We start from the raw sequence: 22,964 nt of genomic DNA, 5'->3' as shown, positions 1-22,964 counted from the left end.
TTTCATAACTTTCTTAATTGAATCTTCAGCAGCTGAAATTATTGTTAAATAACCTAAGATTAAGAATATGTGTACAACATCATCAAATGTTTATTGTGCAATCATGATAAAAATGCATAATCCTTAAAGAGGTTTAAGATTTTTTTTAAACAGCTCTGAACTTAATTCAAGGAGGTTAAGGAGATTGGAAACAGTATTTGAGGGATGGCCTGTGGCATAAACTTCAAGATGGAGGAGGAGGTAGCGCATAAATCTTGAACTGAGGATTAATGTACAGTTTGTACAGAAATAGCTCTTTGGCCTTTCTAATGTGGGTCTAAACAGCTCCCATATTGGTTTCAGCTTAGCTGAAACATTAATAAAGGGCATGAATGGAACAGTACCCTCTCTGCTCATTCCTCTAAATGACTGAGTCACATTGATCGGACTGCTGAGACTCCTTAACATTTTGACGAGGAAGTTCTATCCTGATAGCAGGTAGAGCTGGTTTGTGTCAATCTCCAGCTATACAGAGATAAGATAGCTACCGCATACATGAGGAAGGAAATCTGAGGCTGTTTTTCCTCCTCTGTCCCCCAGGAATATTCATATCTGTTTGACATGTTCAGAAGTATCCTAACGAGGATTTTTTTTTTTAAACAGGTCCCTTATTCAATGCAAATATGTCCCTCACTTTCTACGTCAACAATTTGAAGATTCATCAGCAGATCCACTCCCAGAAAAGATGAGAGAATCAGTGGTAAAACCTTTTCTTTCACTACTTTCTGTTCAAAGCTTTCTCCCATCCATTTTACCTACTGAGGAACATTTTAAATATTCTCATTTAGTAATTTAAATTACTAAAAGCACAGAAAATGGGAGGATCTCTGTTCTGTTCCTTTAAATCCACAGGTGGAAACTGAGAGAAGTTATTCTAGATCCTCTTTCCAGTGAGGCTGGAAGGGAGAAGGGGGATATTGCAATTTTCCTTTCTGAAGGGTTCCTTTGAAGGACTTGGCAACATTGATTCCTTAATATGGTTGACAGGAAATGCACTCTTAGAGCTTGGGGAATGAGGCATCTCATCCTGGTACTCAGAGAGCTAATGCAGGTTCTATGCATAGACTTAACAGCCTGGCAACCTGGTGTGTGTGTACAAGGTAGGCTGGATTGTTTAACAAGGATTCAAAAAGGTGAGCAGTCCTGCCAAACTCCCTGTCTCTGTTGGGTGGGGACAGGATTTGGTCCACAGAATTAAATGTGTTTAAAACAGCCCTTATTAATTTTTTTTTTTTTTCCTAGGGCTAGGAGTTGATCTGGTTTTCAGGAATGCCTTTTTCTGTGCCAGGAAGTACTCTTGATTGTATGCCCTCCACCCCAGCCAAGCCAGGTGGAGCACAGACCAAACTTGACACCTAGAGATGGAAGAAGCATGTGAAACTTGACTAGTATGAGAGAGGGAGGTACATGCCTGGTGCCAAGCATTGCCGTCTCATCCTCTCTTTGCTTGGCAGGCTGTTTATTTTCTACTGTCTGGCACTTAGCTCTAAGTTTGTGTCAGCTTATTTCCCACTTCAGCTTAAAGGTCCAAAGTGACCCGTCTTCTTTTTTGTGTCTTTTTCTATAAAAAAAACCTCACTAACTGTTACTCAGGGGAGGTTGATCTTATAAAGAGTTCATGTGGAAGATCATCAAGTTTCCAAAAGTATTAAGGGTGTTCGATATTTCTTAGAGTCGTGAACTGTCCTGCTTCCCGGCTGTCAGACAGCCCTTCTTCCTGATCACATCCCTAATGCCTGCATCTGAGCATTTGCAATCTAGGCAATTATTCCTAAATTCCTGAATGCTTGCAGAAGCAAGGAGCGTTCAGAGAGTGCCTGGAAGACAGACTGCCTTTTTTTGACCCTTAGACATGACCTGAGAGTCCATGGTGCCTCGTGGTACAGGTTGCTAGTGCAGTAGCTAGCCTGGCCTCCAGATGTCCCTTCAAAGGGATGCATCTCTCCTGTACATCTTCTATCATATTTGTTGAGGATTTTGTAAGGTGTTACACAGCCTACATTCAGCACATGAGTTGATCCCACACTACCAATGTTTTCTACTTTTCTTTGCTAAGCTGCTGCTTAGATTATTATTTTCTACCATGTATAATGTTATTTTAAACTGCTTACTCTAATAAGGCCCGCATAAGATTAAGTAATATGTCTTTCTTGTTGCTTGTATTGAGCTACAGTTTCTTGCAAACTAAACTGTTTGCAACAGGGTCACACTGCAATATGAATGTCCAGCTAGTAACAGAGTGAAAAACAAAATGTTAAAGTTTTGATATATTCTGTGGTATTTCTGGTGTGTAGGTTATTGCCACAGTTCATTGTCAGTCCATTCTTGTACATGGGCGCTGTATGGCAGATGTAACGGAAAGCTTCTCATTCTCCTGTATTTATATCCCACTTGTACCTTTTGCTGATAGTGCCCTTAGAGCAATACAGAGTCTGATCTCATCTGTTCTGCAGATGGAGCCTTGCCAGGGGACTGAAGCAGTTACTGCGGCTGTCCACTTAACTGGTTTCACTTCACAGTGCAGAGGGAAACCTTGAGTAAGGCTTCAATATGTTGAAAATAAACAAAAGAATGAACAAATTCATATCTAAAATCCTGGCTATATTTTCAAAACGGAGTCATGCTGCAGACTCTCGACCTATTTTTGTGTCAGTAATGTGGACAGTGATCTGATGTCTTATACTAACACAATTACGATGTGGTTCAACTGCACTTAGGCCCTTGAGCCACTGGGGCGGAAGATGCAGAAGCGCAGGGAGGACTGTGGTGGGACTGGCCAGACATAGGACTTCAGTTCTTCTCTTCATCATGTCTCATTCCTGTCATGTTTTGCCAGTGTTTTTTTGCATTTAATTAAGTAGGATTCCTGGCACCTTTTGCTTTCGAGGTTGTACCTGGTTTTGGGGATTGGCACTTTTCTGCTCTGTACATTTGATACTCCATGCTGCTGCTTTTAGACAGAGGCTGCTTTCCTTCAGTGTTGCTGGAGCTTGCTAGTTCTTTGCCTTCATTTTTTTTTTTCCCCCTCTGTCCGGGCTTCCCTCAATCTATAAAAACTATAAGCAAATGTGTTTGCTTACAATGTCAGTTAGCAGTGCTAATTCTTCCACACTGGGAGATCTCTTGAAGAAAGAGGGCAATTTCTGATTAACGCAGGCTCTTTGTCTAACCCCTGTGTTATCTGGTGCCTCTGTCTCAATTAAACACTAACCAGTTTGTCAGGAGACTCCCACTGCTATCTTACAGTGCAGTGGTAATAGAGCAAGTAGGGAAGAATTGAGGCAGGAGAAAATGCATGTGCCTCAAGTTTGAGAAGCACAATCAAGCCACAGTTTCAGCTGACTTGCTTCAGTAACAGCAATCATGTTTAGGATGTAGGACTCAGCTGACTCTTAAAAGCCAATTTTAAATAGCTTCCAGAACTTCTGCAAGGGGATCTTCAAACAGTTCAGAAACTGGGTGAAACAATATGTCAGTATTTGAAGGAGATTTCATGGTGGCAGTTCTTTTTTTTTCCTCTTGGAGTGGTCCTCTGCGAGGAGGGTATTCCTAACTCCCTGTCAGTGGCAAGAGATGGCAGGATGTGACACAACAGCCAGCCTTGCCCTGGACTATATACAGACATATGGTCTACATAACATGCCGTTTAAGTAAGACCAGTTTTAATCAGAAATCCTGAGATGTACAGAACCAAATCACCTCCTCAAGGAGCTGAAATCAAACGAAGTTAATACTGAAAATTGATGTGTTGTATTCTGAAGTGGCTTTGCATTGATGTTAGGAATAATAAGTACAGCATCTCTAATGTTTAGTTACATGACCTTTTCTATTTTCCTTTGCTTGAATAGCTGTGTAAAAATTGCCAGCTTTGGAAGCCTGAATTATAAAGCAGCTGTGATGGATAATTGACCATTCAACTTTGAGAATGGAGCTTCCTACCATTATAATTAATTTCTATAGGCATCCACATGGCTGATTACTAGATTAACCAGTGGCCTGAGGGTGCTAATGTGTTACATTCAAACTCAGCTTCCTTCCTGGCCTTTAATACAAACATTTAGATAGCTAGCAAAAGGATTTGTACAAAGCTCCAAAAGCATAATTGAAAATAATAATTAAAAAAAAGTGCCACTATAGTATATTCTGCTTCTAAAATCTCCGAGGCATCAGATGTAGCGATGTTGGTTTGGGGTTTCTTTTTTTTCCTTGAGTGTAAAATGGAGAAAAAAGAGCACCTGCTTTCAGCCCAAACTTAACAGTGATTATCTCTTACTGCAGAGATTTTAACTGTGATCAGAGCTTAACTTTTCCACATTGGACCAATTGCAATGAAGGACTCAAGCATCACATTGTAGGGCTATTCAACATTCAGTTCATAAGTGCCTGGCCTTGGGAATGGAATCCAAAATCCTGCTTTAGACAGTTTGGTCTAAATGCAGGACGAGGAACAGAGTTGTGTCCAAGGTAGGCATGTGCTTTGTAGGAGCTAGATGCCTTATGCAGGAAGGGTGGAAGCCGCAGATCCACCCACAGCAGCCTGTAGGTGGACACCCAAGGTTTTCTCCTGGAAGGCAGCTCTGAATCCCCCTCAGTCAGAGAGAGAACTGCCCAGGGTCAGCTGTTTCCTGGGGGGCCCTGAGCACTATGCCATGACATGAAACAAAAGCAACTACTGCTCAGCTTTATTTTAGAAGAGGAAAAACCCAAATTTCCTGAGAAGTTTGAAAGTGTCTGCCACATCAAGAAGGAGCTCCTGTGGGGACCGCTGCGCAAGTCAGCAGCTGAGGATTTACATTTACATTTTGAAGCAGTTCTGTGCAAGGGCAAAAGGGCAAGCCTGGGCGTATATGGTATTTTAAACACTCTAGATGTTGCCAGAGTTGGAATGCAATTGTCAGATTTGTCTTTAAATACCTGAATAACAATCATTGCTTTAAAAACATAGGCCTTTTCTGTATGGGATTGTTAATGTGTCAAAAGCAGTGAGAGCACCCTAAAAAGAACACTTGCAAACTCAAAGATGGGAAAGGTGGGAATCATAGAATCATAGAATCATTGAGGTTGGAAAAGACCTCTAAGATCATCGAGTCTAACCGTCAACCCAACACCACCATGCCCACTAAACCATGTCCCTAAGCGCCTCATCTACACGTCTTTTAAATACCTCCAGGGATGGGGAATCAACCACTTCCCTGGGCAGCCTGTTCCAATGTTTCACCACTCTTGCAGTAAAGAAATTTTTCCTCACATCCAATCTAAACCTCCCCTGGCGCAACTTGAGGCCATTTCCTCTTGTCCTATCGCTTGTTACCTGGGAGAAGAGACTGACACCCACCTCGCTACAACCTCCTTTCAGGTAGTTGTAGAGAGCGATGAGGTCTCCCCTCAGCCTCCTTGTCTCCAGGCTAAACAACCCCAGTTCCCTCAGCCGCTCCTCATAAGACTTGTTCTCCAGACCCCTCACCAGCCTCGTTGCCCTTCTCTGGACACGCTCCAGCACCTCAACGTCCTTCTTGTAGTGAGGGGCCCAAAACTGAACACAGTATTCGAGGTGCGGCCTCACCAGTGCCGAGTACAGGGGCACGATCACTTCCCTACTCCCGCTGGCCACACTATTTCTGACACAGGCCAGGATGCCATTGGCCTTCTTGGCCGCCTGGGCACACTGCCAGCTCATGTTCAGCCAGCTGTCAACCAGCACCCCCAGGTCCTTTTCTGCTGGGCAGCTTTCCAGCCACTCTTCCCCAAGCCTGTAGCGCTGCATGGGGTTGTTGTGGCTGAAGTGCAGGACCCGGCACTTGTCCTTGTTGAACCTCATACAGTTGGCCTGGGCCCATCGATCCAGCCTGTCCAGGTCCCTCTGCAGAGCCTTCCTACCCTCGAGCAGATCAACACTCCCGCCCAACTTGGTGTCGTCTGCAAACTTACTGAGGGAGCACTCGATCCCCTCATCCAAATCATTGATAAAGATATTGAACAAGACCGGCCCCAAAACTGAGCCCTGGGGAACACCGCTCGTGAAATCAACTGGATGTAACTCCATTCACCACAACTCTCTGGGCCCGGCCATCCAGCCAGTTTTTGACCCAGCGCAGAGTCCACCTGTCTAAGCCGTGAGCCGCCAGCTTCTCTAGGAGAATGCTGTGGGAGACGGTATCAAAGGCCCTACTGAAGTCCAGGTAGACCACATCCACAGCCTTTCCCTCATCCACTAGGCGGGTCACCTGGTCATAGAAGGAGATCAGGTTGGTCAAGCAGGACCTGCCTCTCATGAACCCGTGCTGGCTGGGCCTGATCCCCTGGTTGTCCCACACATGCCTTGTGAGCGCCCTCAAGATGAACCGCTCCATAATCTTCCCCGGCACCGAGGTCAGGCTGACAGGCCTGTAGTTCCCCGGATCCTCCTTCTGGCCCTTCCTGTGGATGGGCGTCACATTGGCAAGCCTCCAGTCGTCTGGGACCTCCCCCGTTAACCAGGACTGCTGATAAATGACGGAGAGTGGCTTGGCGAGCTCCTCCACCAGCTCTCTCAGCACTCTCGGGTGGATCCCATCTGGCCCCATAGACTTGTGAGCATCCAGGTGGCATAGCAGGTCACTAACTGCTTCCTCTTGGATTATGGGGGGTTTATCCTGCTCGCCGTCCCTGTCTTCCAGCTCAGGGGGCCGAGTACCCTGAGGATAACTGGTCTGCCTGTTAAAGACTGAGGCAAAGAAGGCATTGAGTACCTCAGCCTTTTCCTCATCCTCGGTGACAATGTTCCCCCCTGCATCCAATAAAGGATGGAGATTCTCCTTGGCTCTCTTCTTGTCATTAATATATTTGTAAAAACATTTTTTGTTGTCTCTAACGACAGCGGCCAGATTGCGTTCTAGCTGGGCTTTTGCCTTTCTCATTTCTTCTTTGCACGACCTAACGAGATCCCTGTACTCTTCTTGAGTCGCCTGCCCCTTCTTCCACAAGCGGTAAACTCTCCTTTTTTTCCTGAGTCCCAGCAAGAGCTCCCCGTTCAGCCAGGCCGGTCGTCTTCCCCGCCCGTTCTTCTTACGGCGTACAGGGACAGCCTGCTCCTGCGCCTTTAAGACTTCCTTCTTGAAGAATGTCCAGCCTTCCTGGACCCCTTTGCCCTTCAGGACCGTCTCCCAAGGGACTCTCTCAACCAACGTCCTGAACAGGCCAAAGTCTTCCCTCCGGAAGTCCATGGTTGCGGTTTTGCTGGCCCCCCTCCTTACTTCACTGAGGATCGAGAATTCTATCATTTCATGGTCGCTAAGCCCAAGACGGCCTCCGACCACCGCATCTCCCACCAGTCCTTCTCTGTTAGTAAACAGCAGGTCGAGCGAGGCACCTCCCCTGGTAGGCTCACTTACCAGCTGTGTCAGGAAGTTGTCTTCCACACGCTCCAGGAACCTCCTAGACTGCTTCCTCTCTGCCGTGTTGTATTTCCAGCAGACGTCTGGGAAGTTGAAGTCCCCCACGAGAACAAGGGCTAGCGATTGAGAGACTTCTGCCAGCCGCTTGTAGAACGCTTCATCCGCTCCTTCATCCTGGTTGGGTGGTCTATAACAGACTCCCAGCAGGATATCTGCCTCGTTGGCCTTCCCCCTCATCCTTACCCATAAACACTCAACCGTACCATCATCACAGTCGTTGAGCTCTATGCAATCGAAACACTCCCTAACATACAGGGCCACCCCACCGCCTCTCCTTCCTCGCCTGTCCCTTCTGAAGAGTCTATAGCCATCCATTGCAGCACTCCAGTCGTGAGAGTCACCCCACCATGTTTCTGTGATGGCGACTAAGTCATATCTCTCCCGCTGCACAATGGCTTCCAGCTCCTCCTGCTTGCCGCCCATGCTGCGTGCATTGGGGTAGATGCACTTGGGCTGGGCTATTGATTTCGCCCTCAGCATCGGCATGCTACCCCTAGGCTCATCTCTAGTGACTGGAAATACCAGTCCTGTGCAATATAATCTGTGTAATACATTCTCTTTTGAATGTAATCTTTTGAAAAGATTCTCTTTGGCGACCTGGCACAGAATGGAAAGTTAGGATGCCACCTCTCTCCAAAACGTCCATTATTATGACCTCTGCTGGTTTCACAGATAAATTCTTAATATTTGGTGTAGTTCTTAAAATGGCAGCTTCTTCTGACTGTGAGAGAAATAAGTCATTTTAATAGTAATCCTTTCTGGATGTACAGAAGAGCTTGAAAATATGATTGGAGTGTGTTTGTTGTTCTTATAAGCTTGTTTTAGATTATTGAGTAGTTGGATTCAGCTGTGCAGAAAATGATACTTGATCAAGACTTTTCATAGTATGTATTCACAAAAAGGCTGAAATAGTGCCATATAAATCTGGCACTGCTTAACTTTCTCAGATGCTGAATTTTACAAGCTAAATACTGCTGCTTTACATAGATTTTGTATGCAACATCTTTTAAAAAATTTAGAAAAGTTAAAAAAAATATATTTCTATTACATGCATTGGTAATAATTCCCTTATCAATCTTTATCAGGGTTTTGACTACAATTTTTCAGTACTGCTCCACATACTAAAACCACTTGAGTTAGAGATGGATACACAACTTGCTAGTGAGAGAAGGTCTGAACCGAACAGAGGGGGCCTGTGGGGACAGGCAGGGATCAAAGGTTTGTTCAGGGAAGAGAAGGCCTTTCCTGTGAGGACCCTCATGTTGTAGGTTTCCTGTTGTATATGGTGGCCAAGAAGCAAGGAACAAGGCCAGCAGTGCTATGTTTTAAAAAGATGGTTGGGAAGAGTTAGGAAGACCTAGCTCTGCTCCTGCACCTTCCTACCTGTAGTCCATGCGGAGTACAGGGCTGTCTGGAGAGGGCACAGCTCTCGGAGGGGAGGGAGTGCTGTTCTTTTGGAGGTACGTGCTCTTGAACAGCCTGGGAAAGGGAAGAACAGTGGTGATCGCTTGAGAATTCAGCTAAACCAGATTGGAGTTTCCTGGGACAAAGCAAAAGTACTTCTTGAGCCTGAAGGCTTTTTAGTCCTGCTGAATTTCAAAGGCCTGCTGCAGTAAGTGGAAGTGCTGATGCTTATGACCTTTTACTAAGAAGCATCTTTCATAACAGGGAGTGATAGGCAGCCTAAATAAACTGGTTGCTACTAGCTTCCCCTGTAATTCGCAACCCTTCTGTTGTTCATTTGTTCTGCTTGCTTTCTTTTTATCTCCCTTATTCGTAGGTTTGCTATCCCATCATTATTTTAGTTTTCTTTTTTTTCTCTGATGAGATACATGAAGACTCCCTAGATTGCAGATGAGCTTCCAATTCTAACAAAAGTGTTGCATTTCACATGTTGTTTCTAGATGTCTTTGAATTGAAGCATAAGTCAGTTTCTAAACCAAGAGCTTCAAATAGTTACTCATTTGATAACTTAGCAGTAGTATTGAGTGCTGAACTTAAATGCCCCTCTCATAAATCTAAGACAAGATTTTCATTTACTCTCAAAGACGTTGGGGTGACCTCCGAAGAACAATTCAGAAGATCACACAGCTTGCAAGCTATCTTGTTTATTTGTTTACTGAGAATGACATTTTAATCACAAGAAAAATGGGCTGGAAAGACTAATATTTTCCAATCTTTAGAAACAAAATTACTCCTACCCTAGTTATAGATCTTTATGTAAAGGCAGATGTGTCCTTTCATTATCATTCAGTGACACTAGAAAAAGGCCTTGTCTGAAATCCATAAAATCTTGCCAAAATTTGGCTTCTGATACAGAAAATCAGAGAATGGGACATGTCACTTTAGAACATAATAAATGTATTACCTTCGTGTCTCTGAAGACATTACAGAAAAGCATGAGTCATTTCAGTAATGCAAGAGAAAGTGAATCTGAAGAATTCTTAATGCTTGCAAATAGGAAACGGAACCAGAATTTTGATTCCCAAAAATAAAAAAGTCATAATGTAAAAGAGTTATATTCCTTAAACAGAATCAGACTCGGTATGAAAATGTATTGCTTTCATTTCTCCAATCCTAAAACTACATTATTTAAAAATGTAATTTAAAATTAGTCATGATGAATTTAAATGTGATTACTTTGACGAACCTAGACTGTGAAGAAATAATTTCCCAAAGCAGAGTGGAGAAAATACTTTTGTATCATGGAGTGCTGATTAGCCTTATCACAATGCAGACTGCGAGTAATTGAGAACAGAGTCGTTTACCTTCGTTAAAATAGTATTGGCTTGCTAATTTTGTATAAAATAATTATTTTCACAGAAAGAAATCTTGAAATCGGATCTCATTGTCTGCACAGTGGCTGCTGTTCTGTCATTTGCTGTCAGTGCCAGTACTGTGTTTCTATCATTAAGGGTGTGTATCTGTCCTTTTTTCTTTTTTCTTTTTTTTTTTTCCCCCCTAAGGTATTATCTCTTTTATGCAAAACCACAGGGTGCTTTAACTGGAAAGAATAGAGACTGTGGAAGAGAACTTAGTGAAAATGTATTTACTGGTCATGATAACATTTTTTTTTTATGTGCAAGGCAGTTAGTTTGTGGATATTTGCATTAATTTCAGTGTTATTTATTTGACATCTCTTTCCTTAAACCTCTACATATCCACAGCTCTTTTATGATTTGGAACCTGGGTGACAGAATGAATAAGCCTGATCACTTGCCTTTTTCCTTCCAATTAGGGAGGAAAAAATTGGTTAATTGTGTGTGCAAAATACTTATTTCAAAATCCATATCCACCTGTGGAGTCAGAGAGTTTGAACATAGGAATAAAAATTAATTGCACAAAAATACAATTATAGGAACTGTTAAAAACTGTTAAAAAAAGTTTTATATAAAAATGTTGTTTGCAAATTATAACCATGTTTTGTTTTTTCTCTTTTGGCGCAGCCATTTCTCAGCATTGTCTTGTTTGCTTTAGCGTGGACTGTGGGATTTGTAACACATTACATACTTCCTCAGCTTCGCAAGCATCACCCCTGGCTGTGGATCTCCCACCCCATACTTAAAAGCAAAGAGCACCAGCAACGGGAAGTGAGAGGTTTGTAATAAAATTCTTTTCTAAACAACGGATGCAATGATTTGCAGCTTGTCTTGGTTTTTTTTTAAAAAAAAAAAAAGTCCAGAAGGAACAGAGCAGGGAGAATAAATTATTCTTTACATTTCCTTCTTTTGAATAGCATGCATAGCCCATCATTTCCATTTTTCCCTCCCCCCGGTCACCAGCAAATCTGTGAACCTGTAGAAGTTGTCTCCTGAGACCACTGCACAGAAGAGCTGAGGCTGGGCAGGCACCTCTGGAGATTGTCTAGTCCAATGCCCCTGCTCAGAGCAGGGTCAGCTAGAGCAGGTTGTGCAGGGCTGTCTCCAGTTTTGAATATCTTCAAGAATAGAGACTCCACAACCCTTCTGGACAACCTGTTCTAGCATTCGATCATCTTTACAGTAAGAAAGGTGGGTTTGGTTGGTTTTTTTTTCTTATGTTGAAATGGAATTTCAGTTTGTGCCCGTTTTTTCTTTTGTCCTGTCACTGGGCACTACTGAGAACAGTCTGGCTCCATCAACTTTACCCTCCCCGTCAGGTATTTATACCCCAAAAATGCCCCCAATTAATAAGATGCCCCCTGAGCCTTTTCTTCCCAAGGCTAAGCAATCCCAGCTCTCTCAGCCTCTCCTCCTACGTCAAATGCTCCTGTCCCTTAATCATCTCACTGGCCCTAAGTGGCCTTTCACAAGCCATTGTCTGATCTGCCTTTTGCTTTTACATTACTGTACTGTTACTTGCTGTGTTGCTTGATATGTTATAGTTCATGCTTAACACATTGGCATTTAATATAATTTAAAAACTTAAATGATTGATGAAATTGAGGCAAAATTTTTTCTACTTTTACTACTTTTCTACTTTTTTTCTAGTTTTCTAATTTCCATCATAATACTTTTAGAGAAACATTAAAATTGAAAGGAACTGTGGAATTTTCTTGAAGATTTGTTCTTGCTAACGTCCGCTGGCTTCAGCGGGTAGTGCCCTGAATCATGCGAGTATCAGTAAATATTTTACTATGTCGAGGTCTGATTTCCTGTTCTGCTAACAGTTATTTCTGCAAGCAGACAGTATACTTTGAGAAGCATAGCTTTTTTTTTTCCCCCTCCAGCTCTCATCTTGCCTTTGCTACCAGCCAAAAACTTGCTTGTCATTTCTTGATGGAGCCTGTGCCTTAATCATTCTCAATATATGTTCCTAAGGTGTTTGAAGACAGTGTTCAGAACACAGTCTGCTGAGGGACTTTAGTCTGTTCTTCAACTAGACAACAAAAGAGTTCAGATCACTCTCTGCAGAACCATGCATTAAGGATTTAAATCTTTTTAAAAAAAAAATCATGTTTTTCACAATGATTACTTTCCAAACAAGGCTTGGGTATGAAAAAAGTACCCAAGAGACTTGATTGAAGGTTGCCTTTTAACTTTTACTGCAATACGCCAAGGAAAGTGTAGTAGAAATATAAATCTTATTAAGGATCATGCCCGACTGAAAACATTGTTCAGGGCTTCCTTCCCCTGATAATCAGTAGTTCTGATGAATACCCAAGTTTTATTGTTCGTTACATCACTTAATCATAAAAGACTACTGCAGGATTTCTTTCCCTTGTCCTGATTGTGTGTCTTCATTTGTCAGAAAACATTGTTTTCCTAAATGCAATGATTCAGCTTTTGAAAAGGTTGAGAGTAGAGATCTGCCAGACTGATCTCCACAGATGGGTTTCTTTCTGCATTGAGATCAGCTGCATTTCCCATGCTACCTGCTGCAGGCAACAGGCTTTTTCCTTCTTCTGCAGTCCTCATTTTATATGTAGTCCATTTCCGCACTTTGGGGCTTAAGTATTATTGCAATGTATCTGTGTTGTGTGTTAGAAAACAAGAGTCAAAAATATGTATATATATTTTTCAGTCCCTTAGGCTGCTGCAGAGGCTTTTTATCATGTTCTGAGATGAGACAGGCTGAGGAAAAGGTTATGTAATCCCTTTGATAGATATGTCTGACAGGCTGTCTTCTTTCTTCTACCCTGTAAGAAAAATGTAGGAGCCGAACTTAAAGGTTCCCTGTTTGTATAGAAGGAGAAGCTTGGAAAAGGACAGTGTCCTGTAGTTGTCAGGCGTGGACAATGAAAGGACAAGTACACAAAACAGGATGTCTGTGAGGCGTTTTTACTGCATAGAATTTCGTTTTCAGCTTCCTAATTTTTGACAAGTGTAGCGCTATGGGGAGACAAATGATTGCTTGCAATTAGACAAGCAGCCGGTAGTGACAATTCCACAAGTTTATTCCTGGCTTTGTTTCATAGACTCTGGATGAGCTGTTCAAACTTTCAGGCCTTCCACGGAATAGCAATTATCAGACCAGTTCTCATGATGCCTGTATGAGATAACTCATTTATTAGATAACTCATTTATTACTTGTCATTGTTTTACCTGACTGCAAGAAGAAAGGCTGAGGTCAAGATGTATGAGCTTATGGTAGGACATGTAGAAAGTAGGGCAGGACTGAGTGAGAAAGAAACCCTGAAACACTAGAGACTATTTTTTCTTCTCCTTCCTCCCCACCATGGCTTTTATACCCCACAGATTCATGTAAGCCATTTTCAAATCATCCACATCTTTCCCTACGCCCCCTCTGAATGTGAGCTCTTTTCTTCTGTCTGCATTGTCTGCACACATCTCTCTGCTTCTGCAGCTACCTTCTTTTTGGTCTACTTGATATGCACATGTCTTTATTCAAGCTTGAGTTCTTACACAGAGCTCAGCTTTGGGCAGCTGGATGAAGTTCTGGAGTGGAGCTCTGAGAGCAATCTGTAGTTCAGGAGGAGGAGAGAGGAACGGAGAATAACAGCTAGGTTCCAACATGGACATTTCGCTGCGTGTATGAACTTTTAGGAGGTGGTCTTTAGGTAATAAGAGGAGGAAATATTTTTACATTATAACAAGAAACAGAAGTTAATCATATTTTCTGAAAGCAGATTTTTGCAAGAGCTCTGCCTTAGCTTAAGGTATTGGTGAAGCATGACTGAAAGCTAATTTGAAAGGATTGCTTTTAGATCTTTCTCTTTGAGCCTGTACAATATACAACTGTGCCTGTAGAACATACAAATCTGTTGATTCAGCATGTTGTCTTTGCCTGTCATTGAAAAGGTGTGTGTGGGAGGGTGGGATGTGTATACATAATTATTTTCATTTCTGCAGGGAAGAGTATTGGAGATTCAGTAGCTGGCATTGTTATTTCTGAGTCAATACCAAGTTCTGCCTTTTTGCATTCACTGTTTCTCCAATAACCTTGTCTAGCTGAGCTCAGTTGAAAATAGAGACATTATTTTTGTCTGTGCCCAAATATTTCTGCACTCAGTTCACCTAAGTTCTCATAGCAATTGAATTGCACAGAGCATTCAGTTCTTGTTTAATACTCATATTAAGCACTGTGATGTTGTTAAAAAAGTCTACTGCAAAAAAAGATATTCTTTACTGGTGAATGACGTGTTCCTGGCAGATACTTTTTACAATGGCTGTTTAAGTGTTTTGAAAAACTTCTATGACAGTTTCTAGCTCCTGTTGATTCTTCAGTCTTTAGATCTCGAAGGAGATTTCATTTATCAATTAGGTCAATGATGTTTTGCAGTCTAATGAACAGTGTTTTGTCACTATAAGATGGGGAAGGAGAGGCACAGAGTTCAAATGGGGTTCCCTAGGTCATCCACCAGGTCAGTGCCAGAGGTAGAGAGGGCCTCTCCAGAGTCATTACATCACTAAAAGTGCTATTTAATATAGTGACTAGTAATTGGATTATGTAGAAACTACCATCTAGCACGTACCATCTCTTATCGTTTCTGAGCGTTTCTCATGAGTGCAGTTATAAGCAGCAAAACAGATACTCTCTAAATTCAGAGAACAGAATGATTTCTCTATTGCAAGAGAATTATCCATTGTTTCATAAATTAGTTGGTTGATTATATTTATTAATGTGAGCTAACTCATTTCTTCTATGGTATTGCAGTGCAAAAAATGCTGATAATTTGATGAAATGATCTGTTATCTGAATTTCTATTTCAGATGCTGCTCATTTGATGTGGTTTGAAAGGCTCTATGTGTGGCTTCAGTGCTTTGAGAAATACATTTTGTATCCAGCTATAATACTGAATGCCCTCACCATTGATGCTTTCTCAATTAGTAAATACAAGAAGCTTGGTACACAGTAAGTAGATTATAACTCAAAGCATGTGATTAGTAGAATATTTGGTTTTAGACTGAAGATTGAGAAATGAAATTTGTTTCTTAAATAAGTCTGTCTGCTTGTCACAGTGTGCTTTCGTGCATTATTAGTTCAGTATACAATAATCATTGGCTTTGCTGAAAGAAAAAAGCAAAACTACCTTAGCACATTCTAAGACATGACTCCAGTGAGAGAGAGAGAAATTAAAAGATTAAAGGGCTATATATAGATTCATATGGAATGTCTAAATGTCAATTAAAAGCAAGACACACTATACCAGGCTGCAGGTGTTTGATGGGCATGAACACAGTGGGGTAACTAGAATTAATCAGATGAAAATGAGAAGTCTAGGCTGGATATCAGGAAACATTTCCTAACTGAGGATTTTTAAGACTATGTCATAGTCTCCCAAAGGAGTTATCAGAAGCTTCACCACACAAGTCTTTTAAGGCAAGACTGAATAAAATATTCAACAGTGTAGAATGGTGGGTAGTCCTGCATTAAGAGTGGTTTGAGAAAGGTAGGGATACAAGTTTTTCCAAAGTCTGATGTCTCTGATGTTAAGCAGAACTGGTGATGCTGATCCATGGTTTCACAGTATGATCCTTGCAGACAGCCTTTTATGGTAAATATTTTGTTCAGTGACTTGCCTACTGCAGATATTCAGCAGGCTTAGTGACTGCAGTATCCCCAGTGAGCAGAGTTTCTGCAGTCTTTTTATCAGAATGACAGTGATGCAGATGATAAAAACAAAGAAACAGCCTGTGTTCAGGAACGAAAGTTCCAGTAGCAGGAAAAACTACTGGAGGGGGGGAGTTCCTCAGTATTAATAATAATTTAGATTCTTAACTTTAAATATTAAAGAACTTTGATGTAAAAATTGCATGTTGTTTTAATTATTTTATCTCTCTTGAAGAGCAACACGGCTTTAGGGACTACACAACTATAAGGAAAATGTGGTCCCTGCTTTTAGGGGCTGAAACTAGGACTAGGGTGTTAGTCAAATTTTCTGCGTGTTCCTCTCAGGCAACTACTTTTCCAGAGAGACTCTCACCAGTCACTCAGAGATAGCCTGTGTAGTTCCCCATTGACCTGTTTCCCCCAGGCACTTGGGAGATGCTAAGGCCAAGGTGCTTCAGGCGTTTAGGTGTATTGTCCAGGGTGAAACTGAGTTCACACCCATCCCTCTATTTGGTTCGGCAAGGCTGGAAGAACTAAAAAGTAATCAAAACGTCATTTGTCACTAGTTAGCAGACGTGACTGAATACATCCACAGAGCAAATATGTAGGGTTAGGAAGGTGCTAGTTTTACATAGTCATTCCTCCAAGATAGATTGCACTTTGAAGTATCACCTTCCTCAGGTGTTCAGAAGTAGTGAGTCAGTCGCCCAGAAATCCTGAGATTAAAGAAAGTAATTACATTTGTCTGCCTTGGATTTTTTGGCCTGTACGGTAATACCATGATAATCCTTTCCTTCCCCATCTCCCTTGTGTCTGTGTGATCACCTTGGATTTAAAACCTGTGTTTTCTCCTTTTTCTTGTAATTGAGGTCTATCCACAACACTCGCAGTATCCCTTCTTCTCTGGCACTCCTCTTTAATACGCTTCCTCTACAGCTACCATGTAAATGCCATATGCAAAACGCTCGTCCTCAGATCCTACCTCTTTCTCCTCAATTCTGTAAGCCTGTCAGGGATCCTGGATTCTCCTTGCTTCTTCCATATACAGTGTTACTGAGGGTTGTACTTTCTCTGCTTTAATACATAAATCCGTTTTCTGTTGTTGGAACATTCCTTAGTTATTTACCGCCCAAGGATCAGACCACATCGTACCTTAGAGAAGGGAAGGCGGCACTTTCCCGCTCTGTGTCTGAAAGTGTCTGAGGTGGTACGTTTTGCGTGATTTGATTTTGGAGTTTTTCTCAATTTGAATGTATTTTTTAAAGAAGCTTCATCTTGCTTTGTGATTTAAAGGACTGAAGTGGTTTGCTTCTTGAAGGAGGCAAAACAGCTCCTTCACAGTCAGGAGTTTGCTTGAGCTTTCCAGACCCAGATGTGCTGGCTATTAATGGGACCCATGCTGACAAGCTGAAAAGCCTGCCCGTGTTACCTGCCACAGAGGCTTCAGAAATAAGCCCCCCTTCTCTCTCTCTCTTGCTTTCTCTCTGCTGGGAGTTAAGGCCCCAGGAAAAGCATCTTTTGTGGCAGTATCTTTAAAAAAGAGGGATAATGAGCAAATTATTTTTTTTTACACCTGAGAGCATTATTTTATAAAATGTCATTTTTTGTGAAATTTTCCACATGTTAACAGATCCAGTGAGGAAAAAGTCTTCCTTTTGCTCTATGATCTGTAAGTTTTCCATGTGAAAATTCCTCTATGTTGCAAGAATTTTCTTCTTTCTGAAGAATGTGAGATCCAACCGGTTCATACAGGGCACACTGGGACGGCTTCTAGTGGCTTCAGAATCTATTTAGCTTAGTCGCTAGGCTTTCCATTCAGAAATCTGGGGCAAATTGAAAAGAACAGCTTTGACAAGGTGAGAAGTAAGGTCCGCTTGGCATTTTATTCCAACAGTGATGTCCTGGTGATCCTTCAGAATGACCTGCACTCAAATAATGTTGCATCTGCATTATGGAAGATACACAATATTGAATAAATACCACATAAAATAAAATCAGCCTGGAAAGGTACTGACTTATGAGCCTTGCTAGAATGATGAAAACCTGTTTAGAGCTTTCTGGCCTGTCAAGTGTCAGTCATAGCAGCGGGTATTCTCCTGGTTCGCAGCAGGATGGAAGAGAACCTTCTATGCATTTTGCAAATACCTGGCCTACTTTGAGTCACTCATTATGCATTGAAGTCCCCATCTATTTTCACCTGCATCAAAAAACCAATGCATCTCCCAAAAAGTTAATGTGCTTAATTTACTTACGAGAAGTCACCTGGCTCTCAATTAACAGAGTTACTTGTACATGTCTATTAGGTTTGGGTTGTCTTTTCAGGAATAGATCCAGTATGGTTCTTGGGCGTCAATGTGCAAAACTGCATTCCAAATATACTTGTTCAACTGCCAGAAAACCCTGAGGGTACCTAATATCACTAAATACTCCTGAATTTGACCTGAAGGTTCATTAGGAGGCTTGAGATATACTTCTGAACATGCCCAGAGCTTTCTGAATAAATCACTTGTTTCTTATCTTATCCTGACTAGAACCCAGAAACCCAAAGGTTTTGACCTGAGAGCTGTTTTTGCAGCATCCCCAGTATGTGATCAGGATTGACTTCACAAAATACTGCTTTGATTTCCTTCCTTTTAAAAACCTGGATGGAGAAGGTAGTGCTGCCCATTTCATTTAACAAGAGTCCAACTGTTAAGCACTTACCAGGAAGGCAGAGGCTATGGGAGGTTTGCTCTTGATTCCTCCTGCTTTGGTGGTAAGGAAATTCTTATAGGAGTGGGGAATCATGTGTTCCAAGTCCTGCTCCTGACCCTGTTCCTGTGTTTTTTAGTGGTTGTTGGATAAAATACAGAACCATGCAAGTGTTCATGGTCTGCAGCCCAGTACTGTGTCGCATCTCAGGGAGGTGCTCGTTTACCCAGGCGATCTAAAAATTAATGTCTGAGACCCTTCTAGGACCTAACCCCCAGAAGAGGCTGTATTATCAAGAGATCAAAATTGCTGTCCAAGCAAGACCATCTTTCTAATTCTATAAAGTATCTTAAAAACAAAACTTTAAAATGTGAACAACCTCAAGTCTCTAATTTCAGATATATATCCAGGGACTGGAGTGTTTTTTTTTAAATTCAAGGTGTGCCAACATGTTACCTCCATCTTTCCTTCTCATATAACTGTATTTTCTGTTCTTACACAGAAAACTCTGTAGTTTTCTGGAGAGTTAAAAGAGGAACGTTATCTTCTTGGAGATACAGCAGCAAGCACTTTAATTTTTAAAGATTGGACTTCTTTATTTTCTGTGTGGTCACTTACTATTTAGAGTTCTCAGCTTAAGTTCACGCTCTGGAATATAATAAGGGAGTGTAAAATGCAGACTGCATGCATTTTACAACACATAGATGCAACACAATTTCTTTTAATCTGATGAAGTAATTACTGTATAGAATAGATGACCTTCCAATCAAGATCAATGGTAAGAATTTTAAGCACTTCATGTCTATGGGTGTTTCTATCCAGAATTTTGGCATTGTGTGTAATGAAATCAGGAAAATAGTTATAAACTCTGTCATCAAGTGAAATTTCTAGTAATAGAAAAATCTGGAGTGGGTTCAAGACTTTTTTTCAAATTGCAGTAATGTATTAATGGAAGTGCCAAGATAATTCCGAAATTGATATTTTATTTTAAGAGCGATATAAAAATATCCTTTCTAGATTCTTGGTTTTTAATAGTCAATGCTACTGTTTTTAATACAGAGTTCGTTCTTTATTACAGATTACAAGTGTGTGATAATGATAAAGGAAAAATATGAAGTTGCACATGGGTCAAATAAATGTGATTGTTAAAAGAACATAGGATTAATATCAGAAATCAATAAGATGTGTAGATTTAGATATACATAGCAATCTAAAATACATCTGGTACAGCTATTTGTATTTAACAGCTTCGTAATTTAATGCTTTATGACTTTGACTTGATTAGGTTTTTCTTTCTGCCTTTCTTACAGCTGTGATATTATCCTGATAACAGTTGCTGGGATGAAACTCCTCCGCTCCTCATTCTGTAATCCTATTAATCAGTTTGTTACTTTGAGCTTTACGGTAATCTTCTTCCGATTTGACTATAGAGACATTTCAGAAAATTTCTTGCTGGATTTCTTCATGATGTCCATCGTGTTTCATAAGGCAAGTTTTATAGCTCATGCCATTTCTTTGGAAAATATGTTTCATAGCTTTATTTATCTTCTCAGTGTCACTGTGCTGATCAATATGTGGTAGGATTTTCTGGAAGTAATGAATGCCTATATAGACACAGATTATTGGTACTATAGAGGAAAAAATCTGTGAGCTGAAAACAAGGTTCCAGGTAAATGTCTTCTCTGGTTTTGTGCAATGTTTTGCATTTACTTTGTGTTGCTATAGAAAGTTCAGAATTGTTGTTTTCAAGAGAAGAATCCTCAATGAGTTGGAGCGAGCCTCTTGGGTCATTAGTGCAGGACTGCCCTCCAGATCAATCGCCTGGTGTTTTTATCTAGGTTTCCTTTGAATGCCTCTAGTGTTTGACTCAACAACTTCCTTTGGGAAATTATTCCATTATCTAATCATCCTCCTGATAATAAATGTTTTCCTAATGTCAGCCTTAACATTTTTCTTTTCCTATTTTCAGTCTGTTATCCTTGTGATGCTGCCCTTAACCTTAACCTCAGAGCTCCTTCCTCTCTTTTACATTGTTAACTCTTGGAGTGTGCTCTAGTTGAATTTGCTTTAAAAAAAAACAAAAACACCACAACTTTCTGTATCAGTCAGATCAGATTCTGTCTTGATTTGCTATCTATGCTGTTCTACTGAAAGAAGCAGGTTTAACTGATACCTTGATAAAACGTGAGAAAGTATTGAAGACTTGCCTGAAGCTTTTACTAATTCTTTTGTATTTTGTTTTGTTTTTAAACTTGTTGGTCCCTGACTGCCATAACATATGTCTCAGTTTGTCCAGTGGTAAGTCTGGTGAGGTGTGTGTTTGTGGTGGTGGTTTTTTTGTGGTGTTTGGGTTTTTTTGGGTTTTTTTTTGTCAGGCTTATTTGCTCGGTTTCTTTTTCTAAAATATTCCTACTACATGTGTGAATATGACCCAGCTAGCACCACTTAATTTCTGAGAGGAGAAAGACATGAAAGTTTGAGGCTTCCTGAGGAAAGGCCCAGTTCATTTGTGCTGTGTTGGGAGTTCCCAGTCATTCAGGCAAAGAGTGAAGCAGAAGGTAAATGCTTTTCCTGGTGTATTTCTGTGCTGCTGTAAGGGTCCCTCCTACTCAGAAAGAGCCCGAGATCCCTCACTTTTCTCTGAACTCTTGGACCACACTCCAGCAGGAGCTTCACCTGCTTCAAGCCTTCAACCCTCAGACCTGTTCTGCTTTCTCTCTGCTGGGGTGAGGAGGCAAGGGTTGGAGAGGGAGGGCAGAAGAAAAGGAGCAGAAGAGACAGAAAGCCCTGCTTTAAAAGGAACCCCCGCCCCATGCTCTGTGATCCTAAAATAGGGTTAGAGTAATTTTTTAAGCTTCTTACCTTGGAGTGAAAGATGAGCAGTGAAACGGATGCAGAGGTTGGTAGCACTGTGGTAGTTTTCAGTATTTGTTGCATTACTGTGCTCCCTAGAGTAAGGGGTGCATTTCTATCTCCAGAGAAGATTGTCAGTGATGTGCATCAGTGGACATCCTATGTCTGGATAATGGCTTATTTAGTCCTAAAACTCATTCTCCAAACATCTCTTTACAGGATCAAAAAATTAGCACCCCAGAATTGAAAGTCTCGCTATTCATTAACTCTTTTGAAGATGTTGACCTTGTGAGTGTATCACAAAATACTGGTGTGGATTATTGCATGTTTCTGGAAGAGAGATGTAGAAGCTTTTCAGTGGTGTTTTTGGGGAGTTGCTTGGCTAGTTTGAAGCTACTGTTTACAGTAGAACGACTAGTGATTGCAATATGACCGAGATAATGAAGGATGCATACCAAATTAAGTAGAGATGTTTGCTAGAATAACTACTACTCTGCTAGGCTGAAAGCTTGTACTACAGACATGTTTTGAAAATGTAGCTTTAGCATTGATCTTCCATCTCCTTCATATCTAATAATATCTGAAATTTTGCAGGTCATTAGTTTATCAAGTGGACTTGTCCCTGTTCCATTTTAAAAAATTGAAATTAATTGGTTGAATCATTTATATTACAAAATCACATGCACAGTTACACAATGATTATTAAAGCCAACCTGAAAAACAGTATTGCAGATGATATCAATTAAAGTCCTATTAATTTCAAATCATAAAGGGCATAAGTTTTCTTTACCCTAATTAAGGTCTCAGCTTTTATTAGCTCAATATTGTGGAACTTTAGTAAAGGATATGGTCACTTGAGGATAAAGATGATGTGTGTTTATTCCATACTATAGGCCCTAAGCAAGCTGCATCCACCTCTATTCCTAAAAGCTTTATGGGTCTTCACAGGTTCTGTCCGTCTGTAGTTCAGTCATTTTTATGTTTGCAACTATTTTTAAAAATAGAAACTATTTCAGTTTTTGTTTTTATTACCATCACCTTTGGCTATGTAGAACTTCTTACACAGTCATGGCTGATTTCTGCTTACTCATTGAAAGTGTCAACTTATCACCATCTGAATTAGGGAACACTAGAAGTGCTGTGCCTTAGTCATAGTGATGGTAATTTTTAAGCATGGTTACCCCACAAAAAAATATTTGCATGCTCTCTAAGCACTGTCGTAGTAAGCATTTATTTTCTTCTGCCAGGCACTGGGGAAGAAGGCATCTAAATTCAACAGACATTCACAACTGCACTAGTGACTCTTGGAGCAGATTATGTTGAAAAAAACTTTGCTAATTATGTTAGGTAGAATATTTCTGAATATCTCACTGATTGTGCTTCCCTCATTTTCCCCATTGTGCTGTTGATTTAATGTAATTTAGTCAAATCAGAAGCTCCAAATGAGCATATTGC

General features: G+C 41.0%; 1 protein-coding gene across 1 annotated transcript in view; it reads left to right on the top strand.

The window, feature by feature from the left end:
• Positions 1-22,964, top strand: part of PCNX2 (pecanex 2) — a 160,360-nt gene that overhangs the window by 68,157 nt on the left and 69,239 nt on the right. Inside the window, exons 17-21 of the mRNA XM_076334126.1 lie at positions 643-739; positions 10,296-10,388; positions 10,919-11,069; positions 15,125-15,266; positions 19,967-20,144. Coding sequence (XP_076190241.1) covers positions 643-739; positions 10,296-10,388; positions 10,919-11,069; positions 15,125-15,266; positions 19,967-20,144 — 661 coding nt within the window. The remainder of the gene's footprint in view (positions 1-642; positions 740-10,295; positions 10,389-10,918; positions 11,070-15,124; positions 15,267-19,966; positions 20,145-22,964) is intronic.

This window comes from Aptenodytes patagonicus, chromosome 3, assembly GCF_965638725.1.
Source record: "Aptenodytes patagonicus chromosome 3, bAptPat1.pri.cur, whole genome shotgun sequence".
NCBI classification, from domain to species: Eukaryota; Metazoa; Chordata; class Aves; order Sphenisciformes; family Spheniscidae; genus Aptenodytes; species Aptenodytes patagonicus.
The sequence above is the reverse complement of the archived record's forward strand: the minus strand, read 5'-3'. Positions and strand labels throughout refer to the sequence as shown.